The 23729-nt window shown below is 52.0% G+C and overlaps 1 protein-coding gene across 2 annotated transcripts in view; it reads right to left on the reverse strand.

Moving 5' to 3' along the window:
- Positions 1 to 1148: 1148 nt before the first annotated feature.
- The window catches only part of LOC101288331 (copine-9), a 41811-nt gene continuing 19230 nt past the window's right edge, over positions 1149 to 23729 (reverse strand). The window contains exons 18-30 of one of the 2 annotated variants that reach the window (XM_049716062.1): positions 14242 to 14850; positions 9343 to 10302; positions 8342 to 8504; positions 7681 to 7812; positions 7159 to 7305; positions 6066 to 6375; positions 5416 to 5736; positions 4809 to 5093; positions 4165 to 4312; positions 3453 to 3589; positions 3232 to 3350; positions 2731 to 2885; positions 1149 to 1998 (exon numbers count right to left, since the gene is read on the reverse strand). In XM_049716062.1, the coding sequence (XP_049572019.1) occupies positions 1815 to 1998; positions 2731 to 2885; positions 3232 to 3350; positions 3453 to 3589; positions 4165 to 4312; positions 4809 to 5093; positions 5416 to 5736; positions 6066 to 6375; positions 7159 to 7305; positions 7681 to 7812; positions 8342 to 8504; positions 9343 to 10302; positions 14242 to 14850 (3670 nt within the window). In that variant the 3' untranslated portion in view covers positions 1149 to 1814. Of the gene's footprint in view, positions 1999 to 2730; positions 2886 to 3231; positions 3351 to 3452; positions 3590 to 4164; positions 4313 to 4808; positions 5094 to 5415; positions 5737 to 6065; positions 6376 to 7158; positions 7306 to 7680; positions 7813 to 8341; positions 8505 to 9342; positions 10303 to 14241; positions 14851 to 19408; positions 19607 to 21415; positions 21490 to 21862; positions 21921 to 22616; positions 22720 to 23729 lie in introns of those variants that run through there. The other variant, XM_033437266.2, reaches the window with a different exon arrangement.

The raw sequence follows: 23729 nt of genomic DNA on the forward strand, positions 1-23729 counted from the left end.
CGTCTAGGGCCTTCCTCCACAGCACTCCCTCAGCCCTGCCCAACGGGGCCTGGGTAGGCCTGCCTCGGGGACTGCGCCCAGCGGCCCAGAGAGGCCACAGGACCACCAAGTGTGTGGCCCCTCGGGCAGCCCCGGTGCCAGGGTCGGCTACCTGACCCAGGAGAGATGTATCATGTAACTTCTTACCTTCTGGAGAAAGACACAAAAAGCAGGGCCACAAGAACTGCCTCTGGGCGGTGATTCTTGGTTACTGTATCTGAGCCATTAGCCTTCAGATTCCTTAAGGGACAGACTGACGGCTGATGTATCTCTGTGTGCTTCTTGCCACAGTTCCAAGCAGCGGGGGCCGTGAGCCTGGCAGCGTCTCAGTTCCAGGCTTCAGGAGTTACCAGGCCCTGGGGCAGCTGCTTCCTGCGTCTGTCTCCTCGTGCACGGCCCACAGGTGCCTGGTGCTTAGAGGGCATTCCTCCAGTAAATGCTTAAATTGGAAGAGGTGTCAAGGTGGGGAATGAAGAGTCCCTCTGCATTCCTGCTGAGGCCCCAGCTAAACAGGGGAAGAAGGGTCACACAGCTATAGTGACTCTGAAGCAGCACCCGGACCGTCTCACTGGCAAAGGACTCGAAGCATCTGCAGTTCACGAAGGAATGGCCACGAGACTCTTCCCTTCCAGTCGTTCGGCATACTGGTTGAAGAGCCAGCTGTGGAGGCGGGCTCTTGTTCAAATGCTAGCTCTGCGACTTCCTAGTTGTGGGAACTTTGGCAAGTTACTTAATTTGTCTAAACCTTGGTGTCTTTGTGGAGGTAACTACCCTGTCATTAACTTTCCCCGTAGTTATTGCAAGGATTATACAAAACTGTGTATCTAAAGGTGCTTCAGCACAGGGTCTACCACTCAGTGAAGGACATGGGGAATGGGAGCTGTCATACTGGGTTAGCCAAAGACTTTGTTTGGGTTTTTCCGTAAGATGTTACAGAAAAACACGAATGAACTTTTCGGCCAACCCAATATTATCTTTGCTGTTGTCTTACAAATGCAGCAGGCACAGCAGCCAGCAACCACTTGGGCCCAATTATTTACCATCCCCGAGGAACACAGCCTCACTTTTGCCCTGGCAGAAGGCAAGAACCAAGAATTCCAAACAGACCATTTATTTTCTAAGAATCAATATATTTTCTTCCTTTGAAATAAATACAAACCAGTTTGAAAGGTGGGGGAATCTATGGGAAGAAGGGAAGTGGGGACAGGCCCCAGTCTTTTTTTTAGTACCAAATGACTCTGGCGCGACCCGGAAACGCAGTTACAAATGAGAATAATTTAAATTCTCCACTATTTACAGTATTTACAACAGCAGGGGAGGGGGGTCACCTAGTGCCCCTCTTCCGGGCTGGACAGACATCAATCTCAATGCTAGGCTGTGCAGATGCCAGCTCACCTCACCACCTCAGGGGCCTCAGGCCACTAGGCAGTTAGGGGTTCTCCTGGCATGAGTAGGCAGAGGTGGTTGGATGGCCTGTTTTACGCAGCGTCCTAAGCTTGGCCCACCAACATGCGCTACAATGCCGTGAGGTCTCTGGAGCTTTCTGGCCTGTGGAACCTCCCCTCTCATTGCGCAGAGCCTCCATGGGCCCTTGGAGTGTTCTGTACAGTCCAGCTGCACTCAGGGCGGGAGGGACCTCCCCCACCCAGCTTCCCCTGAGACTGGCCCCAAGACCAGGAATGAGTCAGTGCAGAGGCCGGTGCCACTCCAGGACAGTGAGCAAAGGGGAGGAGAGAGGTGGCAGGGCACTGTAGGTTGGGTTGTGCTGGACATTATCAGTCACTATCGCTGGTCTCACTGCTCTGCTCGCCCTGCACCTTGCTGCGGTGCTGCAGAGCCCTGTGGTAGGCGATCTGTACTGACTTGCGGATGTTGGATTTCCGGCCCTCCAGCATCTTCTCCTTGTCAAGGTCCTGGTTCACGCCCAGAGGAACCAGCTTAGTCCTGGGCAGCCACTGCCTGTAGGACGAGGTGAGAAGCGAGTAAGTCATCTCTTATCTCTGGGGGAGCAACAGGCACCAGCCTTCCTCACTTGTTCATTCCTTCAAAAACTCCTCCTGAGTGCCCCACTCTGGGCCAGGCTCTGGTGGGAATTAAAGAAACCAAGAGATGCAGTCCCTGCTCTCAAGGAACTGCTCACAGGCTAGTGAGGAAAAGAGCCCAGTCATCGGTCACAACGGGGTAATCATAGGTTAGTTATGGGCACAAAAAGGAGCTTTGACCTACCCTGAAATAGGTACCTTGTCCAGTGGGCTCCAGGCAGACTTAACTGACATTAAACATCCTCTGCAGACAATTAACAACCAGAGACCACACATGTAAGTGTGACGGAACAGGCATTCAGAACCTGAATGATTATGCCTGCTTTATCCCCATCTTGTCACCATGGAGGCAGAGGTGGGAAAAGTAAGTCTAGAAGCCACTTTAGTCTGGGTGGGGAGCCACCCCCACATTTGTCACAGTCACTCACGGTCCTTTGATTTCTAGCTACAGCTGTCTGTCAGCTGCTGCCCGCTCAGTCTCTCAGACTCTTGGTCAACACAACCCTTTTGCTCAAAGATCTAAGTCCCTCCCCCACTGATTTATGACAGCTCAGGCTGTCTGTTGCTGGAGTTCCCTGGCAACCTGCCCCGATACCGAGGGTTGCATCTGTGGCTATGAGTCACATCAAATGCTCCCCTCCTCCCTTACCAGGTTCGCTTGTTGTCAAAGAAGAGGACGAGGTAGAGATGCTCTCGGGCTTCCTGGGTCATCTGTTCCCCAAGTTTCAGCACCTCCAGTGGGGGCACAGGGATGGGAACCCCATGGTGGAACATACCTTCCCGGGGCATCTTTGGATCAATGATCTAAGGGTGTAATAAGACCTTGGTTTAGTTCAGTCTCCTTCCCAAGGCTTACCCTATCCAAGAATTTGGAGACTACGTCTGAAGTGGGAACAGAAAATGGTTACCACACTCCTAGGGCTGCAGTGCTGACCCTTGGCTTATTTCCATGCTGAACTATTTCAGAGCCCAAGGGGCAAAGGGAAGAAAGAGGGAGAGATGGAGAAACTAACCAGGGACCTCTAAGTGTCTATCTGCCAAAGACTCCTGTGCTCTGCAGCTCAGCAGAGAGTAGAAAAAGTCTGCTACTTTTGAGTCTGTGTTCTGGGGTTGGAAGACAAGGGATATGACAAGAAAAGTGGAAGCCTACCAGAGCTGGGTATGATGGATACCCTCGGCATTTGGCCCACACCAGGTCCAGAGCATCCAGTGGGGAGTCCTCATCCTCTGACAGCCAGCCAGCTCCCCGGCCCAGACTCTTCCTTACCACTTCACAGGAATGGGAGAGAGGGGGCGGATCAGCAGTCCGGGGTCTGGCAAGGCCCTGACACTGGGCCCCCAGAACCCCTGGCTTTGGGCAGGCGTACTTACTGCTGTGGCCCACGCCGCGGCCAGTGCCCACGGAGTAGGCCTCGTTCTCAGTGCCTGAGGTATCTTCACTGCTATCCTCTGGGAACGTGCCCCGAGAGAAGGAGGGCTTGCCCCGGCCTTGTTTTGAAGGCGTTGTGCTGTGGACAAAAGGGAAGCTCAACTCAAAGGAGGGGAAGAGTGGGGAATGGCATGGTGGGTATCCTCCCTTCTTTAAGCCCCTAGGGTCTAAGACGTTTGGAAAGCAGAGGCTACTTGAAGAATTTCAAACTCAAATGCCCTCAGGGACTTGGGGGTGATCTGACTGAAGTGGGCTGGACATAGCAGTAGTGCTGAATGCATGCGCCCATCTTAAGTCAACAGTGGCCAGAACTGCCAGTCTGATTTTTACAGAGACTACAGAAACTGGGAATTTTATATGCCACTTCCGAAACTTTTTTTTTTTTTTTAATACTATGCTGGCCAAACAAAATGTCTGCAGGCCAAATCCAGCCCACAAGGAACCAGTTTATGCCCTCTGTTCTAAACCATCAGCTTAACACAGGGTGGGCTCCTCTGTTTCATTATGGTGACAGTCTCATCTATTCCATTTATTTTGCAGAGAACCTTTGGTTTGAGCCATCTTAATCTAGGCTAAAATGGCTGCCACCCCACTCCCCATAGGGAAATCTAGAAGGCCATCCCGGAGGTGGGTCTTGATCCGGAGGACTGGTACCTGGTCCGGTCTGAGGCAGCGCTGCTGCTGCTACTGCTGCTGGACTCAGAGTCCGAGCTGCTCCGAGGAAGGCTGCAGTCATTACGATACACCAAGAAACTCTTCTTTACTGGCTGGTTTCCACCGCTGAAGCCGTTGGCTGGTAAGTCTTGGTTGGGGGGAGGGGGGAAGGGAAAGAATCAGTCAGGAAGATGTAGATCAGAGATCTACTGGGGGTAAGAGGGACTTAGAGCTTGGCTTTCACTTCTGTGCTGGAAAATTCCTCCAACCTTGGCCAGCAGAGCTAGCTCTGGGCAGTGTCCACCACAGTTGGCCACAGCTCTGCCCCACCCCTTGCACTTCCCTTGGCAGTTACTAGCCTTAGGACACAAATGGCTTAAAGGAGATTCCCCAAGGAGGATAAGAAGAGAAAAGGTGAAGTGATACAATGGGGGGGGGGGGCCCTGGATGGGAATCTAGCTGGGTCAGCATCTCTGGGCTTCAGTTTCCCCATCTGTAAAATGAGGGAATTGAATTAAAGGATTCCTAAGGGCCCTTCTAGCTCTGATATATTATGGGCAAATGAAGGGATAGGTGGGAGTTATATGGGGAAGGATGGCAGCTTTGCTCACTCTACTGCGGGGCTGGGTGATGGTGAGGCTCACCCATTGGGGGGTCTTCTGTGGATTTATCACTGTCGCTGTCTGAACTCGAACTGGGCCGAGGGCTCCTACCCCGCTTGCGCTGACGCAGGGAGCCCATGATGGGGAGCTGGGGGGGCCCCACAGGACTGCCTCCGTGGCTGGGGGTCATCTGGCTCTCCCGGTTTTTGGGGGGCCGGCCCGGCCTCTTGGGCGGTCCAGCTGTCTTCGGGTTCTTTTTGGAGAACAGAACTGAGGTTCTCCTGCCCACCTCATGTGCGGGGGTTGAGGACATGTTGGGACCCAGGCCTGGAGCAGAGAAAGAGAGAAGGAGAGTCGGTGAGGGGCCTGATGTGGGAAGGGCATACATCCAGGGTAGGCCCTGGGTATATAGGACCATAACTCCAGGTAGAGTAGGGGAGATAATCTGGGGGGCATGGAGTTGGGAACATTGTCTCTTATACAAATAGCCAGAGAGGCAGCTAAGAGGCCCTTGACTGGGGAATTGAGGGAGAAAGTGCAGCTGGCTGTGCATGAGGGACCTCTGCCTGGGGCATGGCAGGCGCTGAGTGTGTGCTGCAGAGTCAAAGTCTGGCTGGCCTCGGGGTCCACCATGCTGCGGGGTTCAGACCTTTGCTTGTCTCCTGGCTGCTGCTCTCCTCGGCGGCACTGTCTGTCTGCCCGTCCTTGTCACAGGCTGCCGGGTGGGGTGTCAGGCTGCCCCGGCTGGAGGGGCCGTGCCGCTCAGGCCCATCCCGTCCAGTTTCCCGCTGGGTGGCAAGCTTGCGCCGCAGTGCCGTCATCTCTTTCTTGATCATCTTTGCACGCCTTGAGCGGCCCACGCTCTGCTTACTGGCATTCACCTCATCCAGCCGCTCAAGCAACAGCTTCAGCTGCTCTTCCACCGGCAAGTGCTTCTGGTTCTCCAGCAGGACCAGCCGCTCTTCCTCTGCTGCCAGGGGTGGGAATAGGGAGGAAAGGGTCAGACTCAGGGCAGTCCTCTGGGCCCCGTGAACCTGGGCAGGCAACAAGAAACCCACTCTTCTCCCCCTCTGCTTCTCACCAGGAGCAGCTGTGAAACAATAGCCCCGAGATGTGCAATGGCAGGGACTGCTATGCATTCACCCAGTCTGGCTTCTTAGAGCGCATTCCTGGGGATAGCCTGCCACTGCTCAGCCTAGCTGCTTCCTGCCTACACAATGCCTGCTCCCAGGAGGGGACTTTGGAAAGCTGTTCATCCCTGGCATTGGCGTCTATGTGGAGGTGTGACTTATCACCCACCATCTTCGGTGTGGTGTGAGGCCTCGTCTCCAGCCAGGCTGTGGGGGATATGCATGCCCGTCTCAAAGTCAATGCCCATTTTTTCTGCCTGGCGCCGGGCCTGGCGGAGCACAGCACCACCCTGCTCACGGAGCCGCACTGCTGCCCGGTAGAAGATGGTATCCTTGGCATTATACTTGAGGCAGTTGCTGACGATGAGGTTGAAGTCCTCCTCAAAATCATCAAAGTTCAGGTAGCGGTAAGCCTCCAAGTTCTGCTTCATGGTGAAAAAGTCCATAGGCTTTTTGATGTGGTCTAGGTAGTCAGGTACCTGGGAGAACACGGTAGGTGTAGCTAAGTGGAGATACGTTCCTCATTCCCCCTGAACCCCTGTTCCTAATAACCTCCCTTGAAATGCATCCAGCAACCTCCTCCCACCACAGTTAGAGGCAGGCATTCAGCACAGGGGAAAAGAAAGCCGGATTCTAGTCTTGACTTTACTAGTCACAAGCTGTGTGACCTTGGCAAGCCTCTTAACCTCTCTGGGCCTTCTTTTCCTCACCTAGAAAACAGTAATGAAATTACAGCCAAATCTATCTCCTAGAGCCATATGACGCTTTAGTAAGAAAATGACTAGGGGAATCCTCTGGAAAAAAACACCACCTTGCATTCCTATAGCTCTCTTTACTTATCATTAAGACTTATAAGGAGGCTGCTGCCTCAGGCCTCTCATTTTATACCTTTTAGAGAGAAGAGTCTGCCAGTCAGGACCTAGGGCTTCAGAGATGGTTCTTTAGGTGCTGAGCCTTCTAAATTCTCCGTTCTAGGGTTCAGCACCCGGAAAGTGTCTTCCTGCCCTGGGATAATTCATTTGGCAGACTCAGTCCCTGCCTCTGGGGAAGGAGTGCAGATTGCCTCCCATTCTGGGCCCTTGGGATATGACAGGGACAAGACAGAGTCCAGGTGATGCATGTGGCTCCAGTTCATCCTGGAGCCCCAGAGCCACCAGCCCCTCTCTTCAAGGTCCCCTCCTAGTCCCTGGCCCAGACCTGCAGCGGGGGTCCATCTGGGAGAGGAACAGAAAGAAGGTGGAGTGAGGGGAAGGGATTCTTACTTCGTCCAATTCGGTTACCTCAGACAGAGGGACCGGCTCGCTGAAGATGTTGCCTGTGTCCTTCTCTTGGAGCTGCTCCAGGGTTTTTCGAAGGAGGATGAGGAAAGGGGTCAGCTGCATCTCCATGGCAATCTGCTGGACCTTGATCTGACACACATAAAGGCCCGATCAGCCAGGCCTAGGCCAGTCCCTTGGCAGAGAGGTCTGAGGAGATGGCTGTAGCTGGTATGGGAACTCGCCTTCCTTCCCACCCTACACAGCTCGGTGTACTTGACTCCTCTGGACTTTCCCTTCCTTGAGCTCCCAGCACCAGCTACCTGCATCACATAATTTAGGATTCCGGTCACACTCTCCTGCGACATTCTGCTTCCGGTGTGCTTGAGAGCAAACTGAGCTCACGAGACCTGACTCCCGCATCAGCCCTGTTGCTTCCTGGACAGGTGACACATACTTGTCCATGTTTTCTGTTTTCCCGGGTCTGTTTTCTCTACTGTAAAAAAGAGTTGGCCCAGGAGCACTCACCGTCTCCCTTTTGAGTTTCTCCCGCTTGCGGATCAGCTCCACCAGCAGCCGGGCTCGCTCCAGGTCGTGCCGAAGCCGCTGCCAGGACTTGAGCTGTTCTTTGAGGGCCCAGTTCTTGTCCTCAGAATCTCTCTGAAGAGGCAAAAGAGGGATCAGGAAATGATGAGAGAGCCAGAGGGGACGAGAGCCCAGGAAACTTGGGTCAAGGGCAGGCAAAGCCAAAGGAGGGAGCACAGTGATTTATTGGTAGGCTCACTAACTAACTGAAGTGGAAGCTCCTCAACCCACATGGCCCCTAGGCCCAGCACAGAGTCGGTGCTCAGTATATGCTTGCTGTGAACGAACAGATGAACACATAGGAAAAATGCGTTAAAAATCATCTGTAAGGATTTCATCCTGAGCTTGCTTTGAGGCCTAGTTTAAAGGAGGAAACAGCCCAAGCCCTCAGACACTGGAAACTACAGTCACAAATCTCTGCTCTTGGGGACTTCCCTGGCGGTCCAGTGGTTAAGACTCCACGCTTCCAAGGCAGGGGGTGCGGGTTCGATCCCTGGTCGGGGAACTAAGATCCCACATGCCGGGCGGTACGGCCCCCCCAAAATCTCTGTCCTCGTGCCCCTGGCACTAGTTCCTAGAGCCCACAGGGAATCTGACACAGTACCCCAACTTGGTCACAGTTCCTCTGAGACTGCAGGTGTGTCTGCAGGCGACGCAGCAGTGGGACCCCATTCCGTGACTGCCTCTTCAGCGTCCAGTAGCTGTGCAGCCTCTGCATGAACTGGCTCTTCCTTTGGATGGTCAGGCGGTTAGTGATTTTACTGAGCCTGGGAAGCAGGAGAGCAAAGAGAAAAACCCCTTGGGCCCTGATTTTCTTAAGCAGAACAGTGGTCTCTGGCTAATGAGAGTTTCTGAGTGGGGCTAAATAGGGAATAAATCTACTGTCAGAAAGGCCTATGACACTGGGCTAAGGCAAAGAAGAGCAAAGAGAGCTGTCAATGGCAACTCAGCAGGCAGGGAGCCAAGCTCCCAGCTCTAAGCCAGATCCATAATTCTGTTCCCCAGTGGGTCAGGGAGCCTGCCCCTAAGACTGCTCTTGTCATTGCAGCCCAGAGTGCTATTTGACCCTGGGATACCCAACTCAGACTGAGCCTGGGAAGGTTTTAAGATGAAGTATTACTGTACAGCAGTAAACTATAGGAAATCGACTATATAGCACAAGAGAGAGTAAAAAGTAACTGATGACTGTAGCCCTCATTTGGACTTATTTGTGGCAGCAACCGTTTCACGATTCCTAGAGCGTATCCGTCCCCCTTCTTCATTCCATTCTCCCTTCAGAGTCGGACCATTTCTTCCACTGTGGCTGGTAGCTATTCCAGCCTCTTTCTTCCTAACTTAAACCACCTCATCAAAATGGAAGGCAGTTTAAAACACGTTAGGTCTGCCAGATAAAAGCTGAAGTTTCTGTTTCCTAGTGTAAAAGCCAGGTGACCTGCTAGAGCTCATCTCTTTTGATATTAAAAACAAAAAGCAAAAAAACCCCAAAACTTCTATGTAGCTCCTGATAGGAAGAAGATACCCCAACCCTGTCACTCCACTCAGGGGGCTGTCAGTCTCCAACAGGGCTTCTTCCCTCAACAGCCTGTCCACCTGCTCCCCTCATACCTGTGTGGTGGGATGCAGGGCACAGACACCACAGGTGCTGCTGCCCGTTTCTCTGCCAAGATCTTCCGCGCCTTCTTCATCTTGATCCGGGACTTGGCCTTGGCCTTCTTGACCTTCTCTGAGCTCCAACTCTTACCCTCCTCCTCCTCCTCCTCCTCCTCCTCCTCCCCCTCGCTGTGGGACAGGGCAGGCAGGCGGCGTGCTGAACCTGGAGGCGTATGGATGTCGCAGTAGGCAGTCTTGCGGACGCTGAAGGAGGTGCCATTGGCACCCGTCTCCCGCACAGGCTCCATCTTCATGTAAAGGCCAGCCTGCTGGGCACACGTCACATGGAAGGCTGTGTAGCAGTTAGCCTTGTGGCACTGGATGCAGGCCCCTGAGCCCCGCTGTTTGCAAATGTAGCAGGTCAGCTTCCAGCGAGCTGGTGGGATGTGCTCGATGCTGTCGATAGGCTCCAGGAAGACCGTGTTGGCGAAGCAGACCTCAGGGATCCACAGGGCACACACCACATGGGCCCAGCGCCCATCATCTGTCTGCTTGAAGGCACCGCCCTTGTTGGGGCACAGGGCGCAGTCCACAGCACGGGAGGGTGACTGTAGGCAGCGGCGGCACAGCCACTGGCCCTCAGGGATGTAGGGGACACCGTAGCACTCCTGGTGCACAGCCAGGTTGCACATGTCACAGAAGAGGATGACATTGCTGTTCTGGCACTCACCATCATTGCAGATACAGCACACTGCATCCTCATCCACGAGCGCATTGGGGTCGCCTTTATTGTGGCTCTCAAAGTAGGACTCTTTCTCCAGCCGGTCCATTAAGTACTCAAAGATTTCCTGCGGAATGGGACTCACACCCTCCGTCTTCCGCCGCTCGTTCATGATATCCAGCCAGATGTAGTCCTCCTCATCCATGTCATACTCTACTTCCTCATCCAGCTCTTCCGCCGACTTCTCGATGTACCTGCAGTGCACATAGGCAGCTCAGCACCAGAAGGTTGAGATTTCCCTCCTTTAAAGACCATGGGTTATATCTGCCGAGTACTCATCCTATTCTAGGCCTGTGCCTTTACGTCTGTGTTGTCTGATTCTATCCTCACCTTTACCCCAGGCACTCTAAGTCCTATAATCATTCTTATTTTGCAGAAAAGGAAAACTTACATTTGGGGAGGTTAATTCACCTGCCCTGGTCCTCTTGTGAGAAAGTGGCAGAGCTGGGATATGAACCCAACCATGCCGATTTCAAAGCTCATGTCCTAGCTGCTACACTGCCTCCTTTGAGGTGCAGAGGCTCAGCCAGACTCCTGAAGGATGGGGCAGCTAGGACCCATTATTGGGGTGATCTGGGTGATGATACAAGGAGTCAGAGGAAGGAAGGTCCTCAGTTTTCATTTGCAAATCATACATAAGTTGTTTTAGCACCAACTGGCTATGTCCTGAATGCAGCTGCTGTAGGTCTTCTGTTAGCTGGTACCAGCATCAGCTCAGGGCTCCCTCAAACTCTAGGTACTCTTTACTCTCTGGATAACCTTGGGAAATAACAGTCAGAATAACTAAGATTTACTGAGCATTTACTATAAGCTAGGCATTGTGCTAAGTTATCACATTTATTTTCCCCATAGCAATAGGGTCAATGTTTTTACTCTCCTCACTTTATAGATGAGGAAACTGGAAGCTTTGAGAAGTTAATTAACTACCCAACACAGTTAGTTCACACAACCAGGAAGTGGCAGAGTGAGGATTCAAACTCCACTTCACAGCACTCAGTGAGCCAGCAGGACTGCAGCTAACGATTGCTCCAGGTGCCTGGGATACAAAGTAGGCTCCCCACCCCCTTGCCATGCACACTCTAGGTGGCCTGACCCTGGTGTTGTAAAGCTACAGGGAGCTACAACGGAAAGAACAGGGCTTTGCCCTCTAACAAACCTGGATTTACATCCTGGCTCTGTTACTTTGTGGCATTCAGGACATCACTGCCCTTTTTCTGAACCTCAGTCTTATTTTTATTTATTTATTTTTTTTGCGGTACGCGGGCCTCTCACTGTTGTGGCCTCTCCCGTTGTGGAGCACAGGCTCTGGACGTGCAGGCTCAGCGGCCATGGCTCACGGGCCCAGCTGCTCCGCGGCATGTGGGATCTTCCAGGACCGGGGCACGAACCCGTGTCCCCTGCATCAGCAGGCGGACTCTCAACCACTGCGCCACCAGGGAAGCCCTGAACCTCAGTTTTATTGATGACAGAATGAGAAACAAATGGGCTAAATCAAGTGGCACACAGCAGGCCCTAGATAAATGTTAGTTCCCATGCCTCCCCTCTCCTCTCCACAAGGGAAATGTGGCTCTGGGGGCTACAGCAGGCCAGGCAAGCAGAGGTTCCGGAGCCATGCTCTGGATAACAGCAGGCGAGTGAGCTGATCTCTCTGGGCCTTGGTTTCCACACCTGTAGAATGGTGATGCTAACTTGAACCTATTTCATACAGCTGTTGTGAACATTAAATGAGTTACTACAGGTAAAGGGCTTAGAACAGTAGCTGGCATGGAGCAAGTACTCAATAAATGTTAGCTTTATTATTAGTTTTTGTATAGATCTGCCCCACCCTGTCTTGCGTTATAACTGTTTTTGTGTCTTAACTCCTCCACTATTAGATAAGAGGCAAGAACCATGTCTGATTCACCACACAGAAATAGGTGCTCAGTGTTGCTCGTTTGAAAGACATTTAGGGGGTGGACGGGAGGACAGACTAAAATACTGTGTCTATCAGAAGCAACTTCTTCCTTAGCCCTTTACCTCTTCCCCAGGGTGAATGCAATGTCCTCATCCTTGAAAAAGGGTGTGGCTCAGGGCTAGTGTGAAACATCTGGTCCCTTCCAGGCCTTGGCACCAGCTCTCAACCTTTTCTCTGCCACGACACACGTGACATTATGTGATGGTGCATAACACACTCCCACCATGCAGCAAGATTACAGGGTGTGGTGCAGATAAGGTAGGCTGCATGTCACGTACAATTCCTGACACAGCAGCTGACACTCCACCCTCTCTCTCCCCCTCAAGAAAGCATACCAGATGTGAGCAAGAGCAAGTGGTGTTATTAGAGGGATGACCTCAAATCTTCTTACATTTATATAAAAAGTAAATCATTTCCAAAAGAGGCAGTTCTGCTAACAGTAGTAACAAATTACATGCAACACACCTCCCAACTGATTGCAGTGCACCAGCTGAAAGCTGCTGCCTGGAGAACAGATCTGATTCCCCCGAGGAAAGAGTGAATCTGAGTGGAGGGGTGAAGAAAAGGAGCAGAGGAGCTGGGCTGGGCTGCTTACTGGAGCCAAGAGCACTGAAGAGCCATTAGGAGAGAGGGCAGGCCCAGAGAGGGGTCTGTGTGTTGGGAGGTGGGCATGGCAGTCAGTACTAACAGACAAGAGAGGCAGTAGAAAGCCAGAGGGAAACGGAGCTGGGCTGAACAGATGAAAGGATGGAAGAGAGGAAGAAGAGACTGGCTAGCATGTGAACAGCGGTGAGAGGAGAGTGACGCATTGGGCCAAATTACTTGAGTTCCCAAAGATTTGCTTTTAAAAAACTGAGATTTAGTATAACATCACATGGGTTGCCCTTCTGGTAAAAACTACCTTTCATATAAAAACCTTTACAACAAGTCCTTGTCAGAGATCAGGCTTTCTGATTAGCTGACACCAAAGATGGCTCCTTAACTAACTCACCCAAATGCCCTCTTTGACTTGGATGCCAAGACTCTAAGAAATTTTACACTTGGTTTTTATTCCATCCTTCAGCTAGGGTTTCTGTATGTAGTTCCACCACCACACTTCCCCACTCCTTCATTTTTTTACCTCAAGTTAAAGGAATTTAGCCTTATGCCTGTGACTTTTTAAAAATATTAATTAATTAATTAATTTATTTATTTTTGGTGCATTGGGTCTTTGTTGCTGCACGCGGGCTTCTCACTGCAGTGGCCCCTCCTGTCACGGAGCATGGGCTCCAGGCACACAGGCCTCAGCAGTCGTGGCTTGCAGGCTCTAGAGCACAGGCTCAGTAGTTGTGGCGCACGGGCTTAGCTGCTCCACGGCATGTGGGATCTTCCCGGACCAGGGCTCGAACCCGTGTCCCCTGCGTTGGCAGGTGGATTCCCAACCACTGCGTCACCAGGGAAGCCCTATGCCTGTGACTTTATTAGGAGCCACTGTGACTAACTTTTGGAAAGAAGTGGGGTACTAAGAAACAGTTAAATGAAACAAATAAAAGGGTCCTTGGAGGAGTACAAAACATAGGCGATGAAAATACTGCTTACGCAGGCTAAAGGATGGGTGACAATAACAGAACAAGTAATGGGAAAATTACTTCTTTAGATTTACAAACTGATTTTATAACTTTATGAAATCATTGTCCCTAGTCTTGTACCTTTAGGCTACCAGAGGAATATTATACCTACTCTGCAGATGGGGTCACTGCAACACCAAAAGCTGGATGCCTTTCCCAAGATCACAGAGTGATGGAGTAGAAAGAGTCAGGAACAAAAAATGGGACCTTTTGATACTGTGGAAATAGTGCAGCTTTGGAGTCAGAGGAACCTGGGTTTGTCAGCTATCTACTGACATGTGACTTCTCGGTCCTTTTTCTGGACCGTGGTTTCCTCATCTGTGAAATCAGAACAATACCTACCTGAGTAAGTTGTGAGAATAAAATAATGGAATGGCTATAAGGCACCCAGTGCAGGGCCTGGCATGTGGCAGTGTAGACGAAGTGCCATCATTGGCTGGGGCACTTTTATGCCTTGGCAGGACCAGTGTGCTTCTGCTGTGCTTTACCCCTGCCACTGCCTATCACCTATCTTTGACTCCTGAGCCCTGCTTGACCAGTTTTCCAGAGTTGGGAGGTGGAGGCGGCCTTACCGGTAATAGGAAGTCGGCCGGGGCGGGGCATCAGGGGTATCCTGCTCCAACTCCCGGTATACCACCTCTGGCAGCTTGGGAGTGGTGCTTGCAGAAGCATTGTGGTGATGGTGATGGTTGGAGTCCTTGCGCTTCTCCTTGTTCTTATGCTTGCCTGACTTGGGAGTAGCAGCCGGTGTCTCAGTGTTCTCCTTATTGCTGCCATTCTCAGGGGCCTCCTCAGGGGCCTCCTCATCTTCTGACACCACATCCAGGTTGTCAAAGATGCTGATGCGGTGGACGCGGCCGTGCAGGTCCACCTCCACCATGCGCTGGGCCTGTGCGTAACTCATCACCTCACGGCTGGGCGACTGGGATACCTCTGAGGGGGTGGGTGACTGCTTGTTGGCTGGGCGTGACTGGCGCCCCTTCTTCTTGTGCTTTCGGAGTGGAGTCTGCTGTGGGGGCGGTGGGTTGTCATGGTCATAGTGGTACAGGTGGTACTCAATACCACTGTAACTCTTGTAGACCTTGCGGCAGGTCTCCACAGGGCACTCATACGGTGGCTTAGTTGCCCGCAAGTTGTGGCAGAAAGTCTTCACGTCAAAGTCCACCCCCATGCTGTCACATCTAGAATGTACAGATCAGTTAGCACAGGCCGAGGGAAGAGTTCCTGGCCACCCACTCCACTCTCTCCAGCCCTCCCTCTCCCCAAGGGTCCTGGCCAGCCAACCTCTACAGCAGCTCCAAATGCCCCCTCCTCCACAACATGGCCATAGTCTCGGCCTTATCACCTCTTGCCTGATCATCCTGCTCTGTGTCTCAGTTCTTCCAGCCTAATCTCACACAATGTGTCCAGAACGATCTTTCTACCAAGTAGAAACGATCATGTTAGTCTCTTGATTAAAAGCATCCTCCTGATGTTCCCCACTTACTTCAGGATAATATCCAAATTCCTTATGATGATATTCAAGGTGCTCCTTTCACTGTGTGGCCTTAGTCCTCCTTTCTAGATTCTTTTCACCAGTTACAGCTGTATTTCTGTCTAACCAGGACAACTTGCCAGTCCCTGAATGTTACAACCTCTCATTCCTGCAAGATGATCTCTATTTAGAATGCCTTCCAACCTCCCTGATTAGTGAGCTCCCACTCATTCTTCAAAACATGGCTCGAATGTCACTCCTGTTATGCTTCTTTGTCTCTCCCATGGAGAGCTGTGTTTCCCCAGCATTTCATCCTCACCTCCACCATGGCATTCACCACACTGGAAGTTCTCTGTCTCCTCCCATTAGACTGGGAGCTGTGCAGTGCAGACACCAGAGCCTACCCACCTCTGTATCCCCAGTACCTGGCATGTAGTGTTGTTTTGGCCAATGAATAAATAATCTGTTGAATGAATAGCTAAATGAGGGGATCACCAGTTCTGGAGATGAGATGGATGAAGGCTAGTGTCAGCCCATGCAGAAGTTTGAACAGGTAGCCAATGATTTGGTCCTGGACTCCAGCAGAAATCACTGGGTTACAGAAAGAATTAGTTAATTTCTGAGGCCTTTAAGGTAAGCCTATGCCCTGGCCCTGGGAGTGGCACCAGGCCCTAAGGGTACAAACAGGAACATGACAATCCAGGCACACTCAGCTCCATGCTGGTCCTCAGAGCCCTCCCTTCCTCCTCTCCAGTGTTCCTGGGTGAGTGGAGACAGCAGATGGCACCAGCCCCCAGGAAGCCCAGCTTGGTCAGAGAGACTGCCCCAATTTCTCCAGGCCTAGCTGAGTGCAACAATTTAACTGTGGTCTTGGCACCATTCCAAGCAAAGCCACCCTGAGCTCCCTGATTAATAACGGTCCTTGTTGGCTCCTCTCCTGCGACTTAACCAAGCTAGTGAGCTGCTCCAGTCTCTCCGTCAAAGCCCCAGATTGTCATATCAGTAAAACTACTCCTTAAACTCGCCCCTACTTCCTACCTGCACCTGTCTTTAAACAAACCAATCAGAAGCACAAACAAACTCTCCTCTTTCTATGATGAGTCCCTGGTGAACGCTGCAGCTCTGCTGCCCCGGCTGGCTCCCTAATCAGCACAGAAACCCCCAGCAAACGTCCCGCTGGGACTCAGAAACCGAAGCACAGAGGAGAGACAAGGCAACTTAGACCCGAAAGCCCGTGGGGAGGGCCCCGGCCCAGGGGTATGGCGGCGGCATCTGCCCCAGGCGCTCCGAGGGCTGGAGGAAGTAGGGGGCGGAGGCCAGAGGGATTAGGCCGGGCCGGGCGGTGCCCGCAGCCCTCTCCCGGATGCGGCTACGTTTCCCCTTTGTCGAAATGTAAAATGTTAAACAAGGCTCTTCTCCTGCCATTGGCCCAGGCAGCCCCAGGCAACCCCGAAGGATACAGTGTTGCCCGGAATGCAGGCTGTGAGCGAATGCACTGTCAGTTCTCCGGGCTGGAGTGGCCCGAGGGTACTCGGGCTGGGCAGCTCAGTGCGCGCCCCACGAAAGTAGCCTACCCCTTCCCGGCTGGCCACTCCCGCCCTCGTCCCTGGCCCGCACTCACCGGCCACCTCGAGTCCGGTCTCATTGCCGAGGGCGCCCGCCGGGGCTCCGACCCCACTAGGGGAGGCCGGCGGGGAAAGACGGGCCGGGGATGGGGAGCCCCAATTCCGGAGACTGCAGACCTCGCCACCCCGACCCCCTGCCGCCCCACGCTCTGGCCCGGCTCCCTGGGATTCCCGCGCTGACCCCTGCCGCTCCCAGTCCCGCCGGCGCCCCGGTCTTTCAATTGCGGCGGCCGCCGCCCCTTTCGAAAGCCCCTAGGTTGCCCGGTCTCGGGACCCAGCACCGCCGGAACAATGGAGGCTCCCGGAGGCAGCGCGGGGACGGCGGCGGCGGAGACGGTGGCGGCAAAGGCAGTGGCAGCGGCGGCGGCAGCAGCGGCGGCGACGGCGTCTGCGCAGGGTAAACGCGACGCCGCAACGCTGCCGAGCTGCACTTTCGCCACACATCCCCGCCCGCCCGCTGAGGCTCGAGAGGCCATTCTCTGGGATTCGGAAGTGCCCTGGACACCCTACATGGCTTTTCTAGCACCTCCATCTTAGAGCTGAGTTTCTGGAGACTGAAGTTGCGGTACTCGGGACCCGGAGTGGTGGGGCCGTTTGTAGCGAATCTGCGACCACGTACGGTGAGCGCGGACTGGGCGTGAGGAGCCCGCCCTTCTCCCTTCCCCCTCTGCCTCTCTCCCCCCCTCCTCCTTCTCTCCCTCCTGCTGGCGCCGCGGCTGCGGTAGGGACCTGGCCTTGGTCTCGGAGGAAGGCGGCGAGGCGGGGCGGGAGCCACGGGGCGGGACTGGGGGCAGGGCCAAGAGCAAGAGGGACGCGGACAGGAGCCTAAGGGGGACCCGAAGTTATAGGTAGGGGCGGGGCGGGGCTGGAAGAGAATAAACCAGTCTACGGGGCGGGGTTTGCGGAGAGTGGGCGGGGCCATCTGTAAAGCAGACCCCCAGTAAGGAGAATAGGGGCTGAACGGGGGGTGAAGCGTGGGACTAAACAGAAAAGTGGGCCTCAGAAAAGAAAGGGCGGGGCTTTGGGTGGGCCTGGAACTTGGAGATGGGCTAGGGGGAAAGGATATAGCTGGGAAAAACGATGTGAGGCTGAAGGTAAACGGTGGGGCTTGGGAAAGGTAAAGGGGCAGGGCTGGAGAAAAAGGTGTGAATCTGAAAGTAGCTGCCTGATTGGGGGTGGTGCGGAAGGCTGGTGGGGCGTGAAAGGGGTTGTGTAAGGTAAAATGAGATTCAGATGCTGGAACCCTGTAGGTAGGCGGGGAAATGCTTCATGGCTACGGGTTGCCGGTTGGAAGATAGTGTCAAAACAGAGCTGCGGGCTTCCCTGGTGGCACAGTGGTTGAGAGTCCGCCTGCCGATGCAGGGAACACGGGTTCGTGCCCCGGTCCGGGAAGGTCCCACATGCCGCGGAGCGGCTGGGCCCGTGAACCATGGCCGCTGAGCCTGCGCGTCCGGAGCCTGTGCTCCGCAACGGGAGAGGCCACAGCAGTGAGAGGCCCGCGTACCGAAAAATAAAAAAAAATAAACAAAGAAACAGAGCTGCTTTTAATGTGACTGGGCCACTTAGTAGCTATGTGAATTTGGGCAAGTCGTTAAATTCTTCCTCACCTACCTTTACTTATTTGTAAAGCTGAGCTCGACAACTCTGTTGTCAGTTCTTGGGGGCTTCGGAGAACTTGGGGGCCAGGAAGAGTCCACTTGTTAAACAATACTTGTTGCTGAGCCTGTCCAGTTTTGCCATCAACGGCGAGCGTGAAAGATTCTGCCAGGGTTCTGGGGCAAAGCCCAAAGCATCTGGAAACTTCTATTTTATCTTAATACAAACCTTGCAGTTGACCCACTATAAAGTATGTGTTTTCATATACAGTGTCTTCCCCCAAACATCCTTATAAAATTAACACCCCAGGAAGAGGTTTGCTGATTAAGATCTTTGGATCCGGAGTCAAACTGTTGGGTTCTCTACAATAAGTGACTTAACCGCTCTGAGCCTTAGTTTCTTCATGTGTAAAATGGAGATAAAATAGTGCTTACCTCACAGGATTGTTGTGAGGATTGAATAAGATGATACCTGTAAATCACCTAGCACAGTGTCTGACGTGTAGTGAATACTCAAAGAAAATATCAACTCTTTTATTATCCTCACTCAAAAAACTTGGACTAGATGGATTAGAGCAGAGTTATACAGAATCATCTTAAAGCTGACCCCTTTGGAGGTCAAGAACCCCTTTTAGAATCTGATAAAAGCTATGGGCCTCTCCCCTCAGAAAAAATGTACACACATAAAGATTCACTTGTTCCTTAACGTATTTGAAGAATGTCTCAAGTGTTAGATGAATGTGTGTTAGGATGGGGATGAACCCTAGTTGAAACTGTCCTTGCCCCCTCCTTCTCTTGGTGTGGCCCCAGATCCTGGGTCCCTCCCTCCCCAAGACCCATGAGACAGAACTGGAGTAGAGATCAGCTTTATTATTGGCATGAAGGCAGGGAGTGCCAGGCCCTCCTATGGTTGAGGGGGCAGAGGGCTCGACCAGCCAGTACCGATCCTCCAAGCTGGCCTTCCAGTGAGGTCCAGGGTTCCAGGTGCCTCTGGCTTTCAGCAGAAGCAGTGGGTGGGCAGGTGAGCAGGCTGCTAGGCTTTGGATAGGTGGGCTATTCAGGGATGCTCTGGAGCTGGCGTCGGCCTGGGGTTGGCAGGGGGTGGAGGGCGAGGCTGGATGTCCCTGGTGCGCATATAGGACAGTAGCTGCTCTGGGATCTCGGCCAGCACGTCCTTGGCTAGTCGGGCCATGCTCAGCACCTGGTTCCCTGACCGGTCGACATAGTCTCGGAATGGGACGAACTGGGACAGGCACAGACAATCAGATGTGGGTGGTGGACAGAAGAGAGGGGAGTGGGGAAGGCAGCAGTAGGGAGGCTTCCTCTTTGACCTCCTAACATCTCTTTCCAAATATCACACTATCTCTCTCCCCCATCTTGAGGAGCTTTCTACATTTGCTTTCTCTCCACCCACTTTTTTTTTCACCTTCTGTTCACCCTCAACCCACTCTAATTTGGCTTCATGTAGTCTACTGAAACTGCTCTCGCTAACGATGTCAACAGCACCATTTTCCCAAATTAGTCCAGAGGGCAATGATTGTCAGCCTCATCTTGCTGACTCCTCTTTAGCTTTCTATTACATTTGACCATAATCTTCCTGAACACTTCCCCCTCTTGACACATTACATTCTTCTAGATTCTCCTACCTTTCTGGATGCCTTTCCCCCCATCCCCACCCCCAGTCCTCTGGGTCTACCTAATCTCTAAATCTGGTGCCTTCTCTCTCTCAGTTCTCTTCCTGGGTGATTTCATACACTTCTGTGACTTTACAAACTGTTCCCTGGATTAAGAGATACAAACTACTATGTATAAAATAGATAAGCAACAAGGATATATTGTATAACACAGGGAATTATAGCTTTTATCTTGTAATAACGTTTAATGGAGTATAAACTAAAAATACTGAATCACTATGCTGTATACCTGAAACATATTGTAAATCAACTATACTTCAATTAAAAAAAAAAAACCTGTTCCCTGATGACTCCCCAATTTATACATCCATCCCTGACCTCTTTTTTAAGGCCCAGAGCCACATATTCACTTGTCCATATCACATCTCCTTTCATTGGTCTTAGATACCTCAAGCCCAATGTGTTTACAACGGAATTCTAGGCTTGTCTGCCAAATCTGCTCCTCCTCCAGCTTTCTCTTTACCAGTAAATGGGATTATCACTCACCCAGTGGCTCAGTATAGAAAACTGAGAATCATCCTTGAAGCCCTGCTCCCTGTCACCATTTAATCAAATCTTCAACTCTTGGAAATTTTTCTTAAATAATCTTTTGAAAATGCTTCTTCTCTCCATCCTTACTGCTTCCATTCCCATCCAAATCCCCTGTACTACTTCAAAGGCTTCCTCATTAACGGGTCTACCTGCCTTCTCTCTTGCCCTGCTATAGTCCACCGTCCTGCAGCATCTCTGCATGTCTTAAAATGCAAGTCTGACCACCCCACTTCTCTACGTAAAATCCTTCAAGAGCTTTCCAGTTCTTTTAGAACAAAGCTCTGAGCTTCACCATGACTGGCAAGGCCTTGGCTTCCTCTTCCTCTCACTCCCTGTGATCCTGCCACCCTGGCCTCTTGCCCTCTCCATGATTGGGCAAGTTCTTTTGAGCCTAAGGGCCTTCTCACGTGCTGCTTCTCTACCTGTAATGCTTATACCTCCTTTAGATTTCAGCTCATATGTCATTCCCTCGTAGTAGCCTTCCCTGACTACCCTACCTAATCAGGTCCCTGTTATAGGCTCTCATTGTGGCATTTGCTGTCCCTCTGGAGCACCTATCACAATCTAATGAGATGTGTGATTATTATTGGTTGCCTCCACTAGAGGGCAGGAGCCTTGGGATCTCCTACACTATGAATCCACGATGGCTGCAGCAACCTGCCTGTTTCTCAAAAAGAGTTTGTTGAATGAATGTAGGTAGGCTGAAAGAGTGAAGGGAAGAAAGGCAGGTGATTAAGAAGGCAGTAAAGGAGAACAGCTGCTAACTTAGCCTCTCCTTCCCACCGTGCCTTTTGACTCCATGACTTCCTCTCCCGGGTCAGGTCTACCTGAACGATGTCCCGCTCTGCATAGCGTCCCCTAGAGGACACGCGCACGTCATCACCATCCAACTCTTCCATTGCTGCGGAAAAGACACCCCTCAGCTGATTGGCCTTTCCCACACCAACCCATGCTGCCCCCTCCCTCTTAGCTCCCCTTTGGAGTCATCATGAGAATGCCTAACGGTTGTATCAAAGTCCTACAAATACTAGGCATTGTAATGGAGTTATTATTATGCCCTCCCACGCATTCCTTCATCCCAGGAACCCCAGGAGGGAAGTATCTGTATCAACAGCCTTGGTTATGAAGAGGAAACAGGTTCAGAGAAGGTCTGTGACTTGGCCAAAGTCCAGCACAGGCATCCATCCTATCTTTTCTATGAGGCAGGCCTGGGTGCCCAGATCCTCCCCTATTTTCCCGTTATTGGTCCCACTCATGGACACCCCCCATCTTACCCTCAAACATGGCTGGTCCCACACCGACAATAATGATGGACATGGGCAGTGAGGAGGCCTGTGAGGGAAAGAGGGTAAATGGTTGGGGTGAGCAGGCATAACAAGGGAAGTGGCTGTTGGGAGACAATTCTGTGTGTGTGATGTTTCTGCACATCTTACAAGCAGAGGCACTGATTCCCTTTGTGTCAGATTATCTTTTCAAGGATGTCTCCATATGTAACTGCCTTGAAAGATACAGTGTCTTCCTACAGAGCAAAGGGCAGGTTTGTTTACTGTCCAGTATAATATCTCGCACTGGAACAAAGGGAAGGCATGCTTACTGCCCATTATAAAAGACTCGGGTTCTCTACACTTAGGGTTTCTGTTCTATAATGCAACCCACTGTGGGTACAGGTGTCATCTGGCCCTCTGCACATTATCTTGTGGGAAGCGGGACTTAGTGAATCAGAGCCAATGCTGATAGTTGAGCTACTGCTATTGCTGGGAATAGCAAAGTCCTTTGCTTTTTCTGGCCACGCTGCATGGCATGTGGGATCTTAGTTCCCCAACCAGGGATCGAACCCATACCCCCTGCAGTGGAGTCTTAACCACTGGACCACCAGGGAAGTCCCAAAGTCCTTTGCTTTTGTGTCTGCTGCCAGCATCCATGAAACTGGCAGGTTAACTTGTTAGCTTGCGTGTAGGGTAAAATCTCAACCCCTTCACGGTTATTAACAGTGACCCCTCCCTTCCAAGCCCTCCTCCTCAGACTCACACTGACAATGGCCTCCTTGGTCTGTGTCATGTCAGAGATGACCCCATCAGTGATGATGAGCAGAACATAGTACTGAGAACCATCAGAGATCTTGGCTGCAGCCCTGGGTGAGAGGCCAAGATCAGAATTCAGCTGAAAGCCCAGAGTTCAAAGGAATGTCCTGTCCCTAAAACTTCCACAGCCAGCACGTAAGCAGTGGTCAAGGACTGGGGCTTCTGAAGCTCATGCTCCTTCCCCAGACCTGGCTGCCTGCCCCACCTACCATCCCTCCAGTTACATTTATAGAACACTCACTATAGCAGGTACTGTGTTTAGGCACTGGAGGTACACAGTGAGAAAAAACAAATCCATCCCAGTCCCCTTGAGAGGGGATGCTGATCTAAGAATCACAGAAATAGCTATAGAATTGCACTTGTGATGAGAGTTGGGATAGAAAGAGACACTGCTATGACAGTGTCCTGTAGGAATCTTGACATGGCCCAGGTCAGTGAAAGCTTCTTTAAGGAAACAGTGTTTGAGGATAAAGGAGAGGAGGAAGGAGAAGAGGCTAAGTGAAGGGGGAGAATTATTCCAGGTAGAAGGAACAGCATGGACAAAGGCCCCAAAATGGGACTGGAGGAATCCTACCCTTTCTGGAGCCCAGAAAGAGAAGGAAGCAGAGTGGACCACGTGACTGAAATGAGGTGGGGCCCAAACCACACAGGGCTTTGTTGGCCCTGGAAAGATGTTGGTATTTATACAAGAACAAGACCAAAGACTGAAGGCCTCCTTTCTTCCCTCTCTCACCCATTTCTCCTCTCTCCCTTCTCCCCTCTGCTGACCACATCCCATTGCCTAGGCTTCTGGGTCCTCAGCCAGTCTAACAGCTGCTCCCAGAGCTCCTTTCCCTTCTCTCACTATCAGTCTTTGAATCCAAGATTTTTTGATCTGAAAAGGACTTCAGAAGTCATTAACTCTAGTCCCCTTATTTTACACATAAGAAAAACGAGACCTCAGAGAGCACAAAGGCCGTGGCAGACCTGGTCTCTTGACTTCCAGTGTTGGGCCCTGTGTGGATTGGAAAGGATGGAGTTGCACTCTCCAGTAAGGTAGCCTCTATTGAAATTTATATTA

This window comes from Orcinus orca, chromosome 10, assembly GCF_937001465.1.
Source record: "Orcinus orca chromosome 10, mOrcOrc1.1, whole genome shotgun sequence".
NCBI classification, from domain to species: Eukaryota; Metazoa; Chordata; class Mammalia; order Artiodactyla; family Delphinidae; genus Orcinus; species Orcinus orca.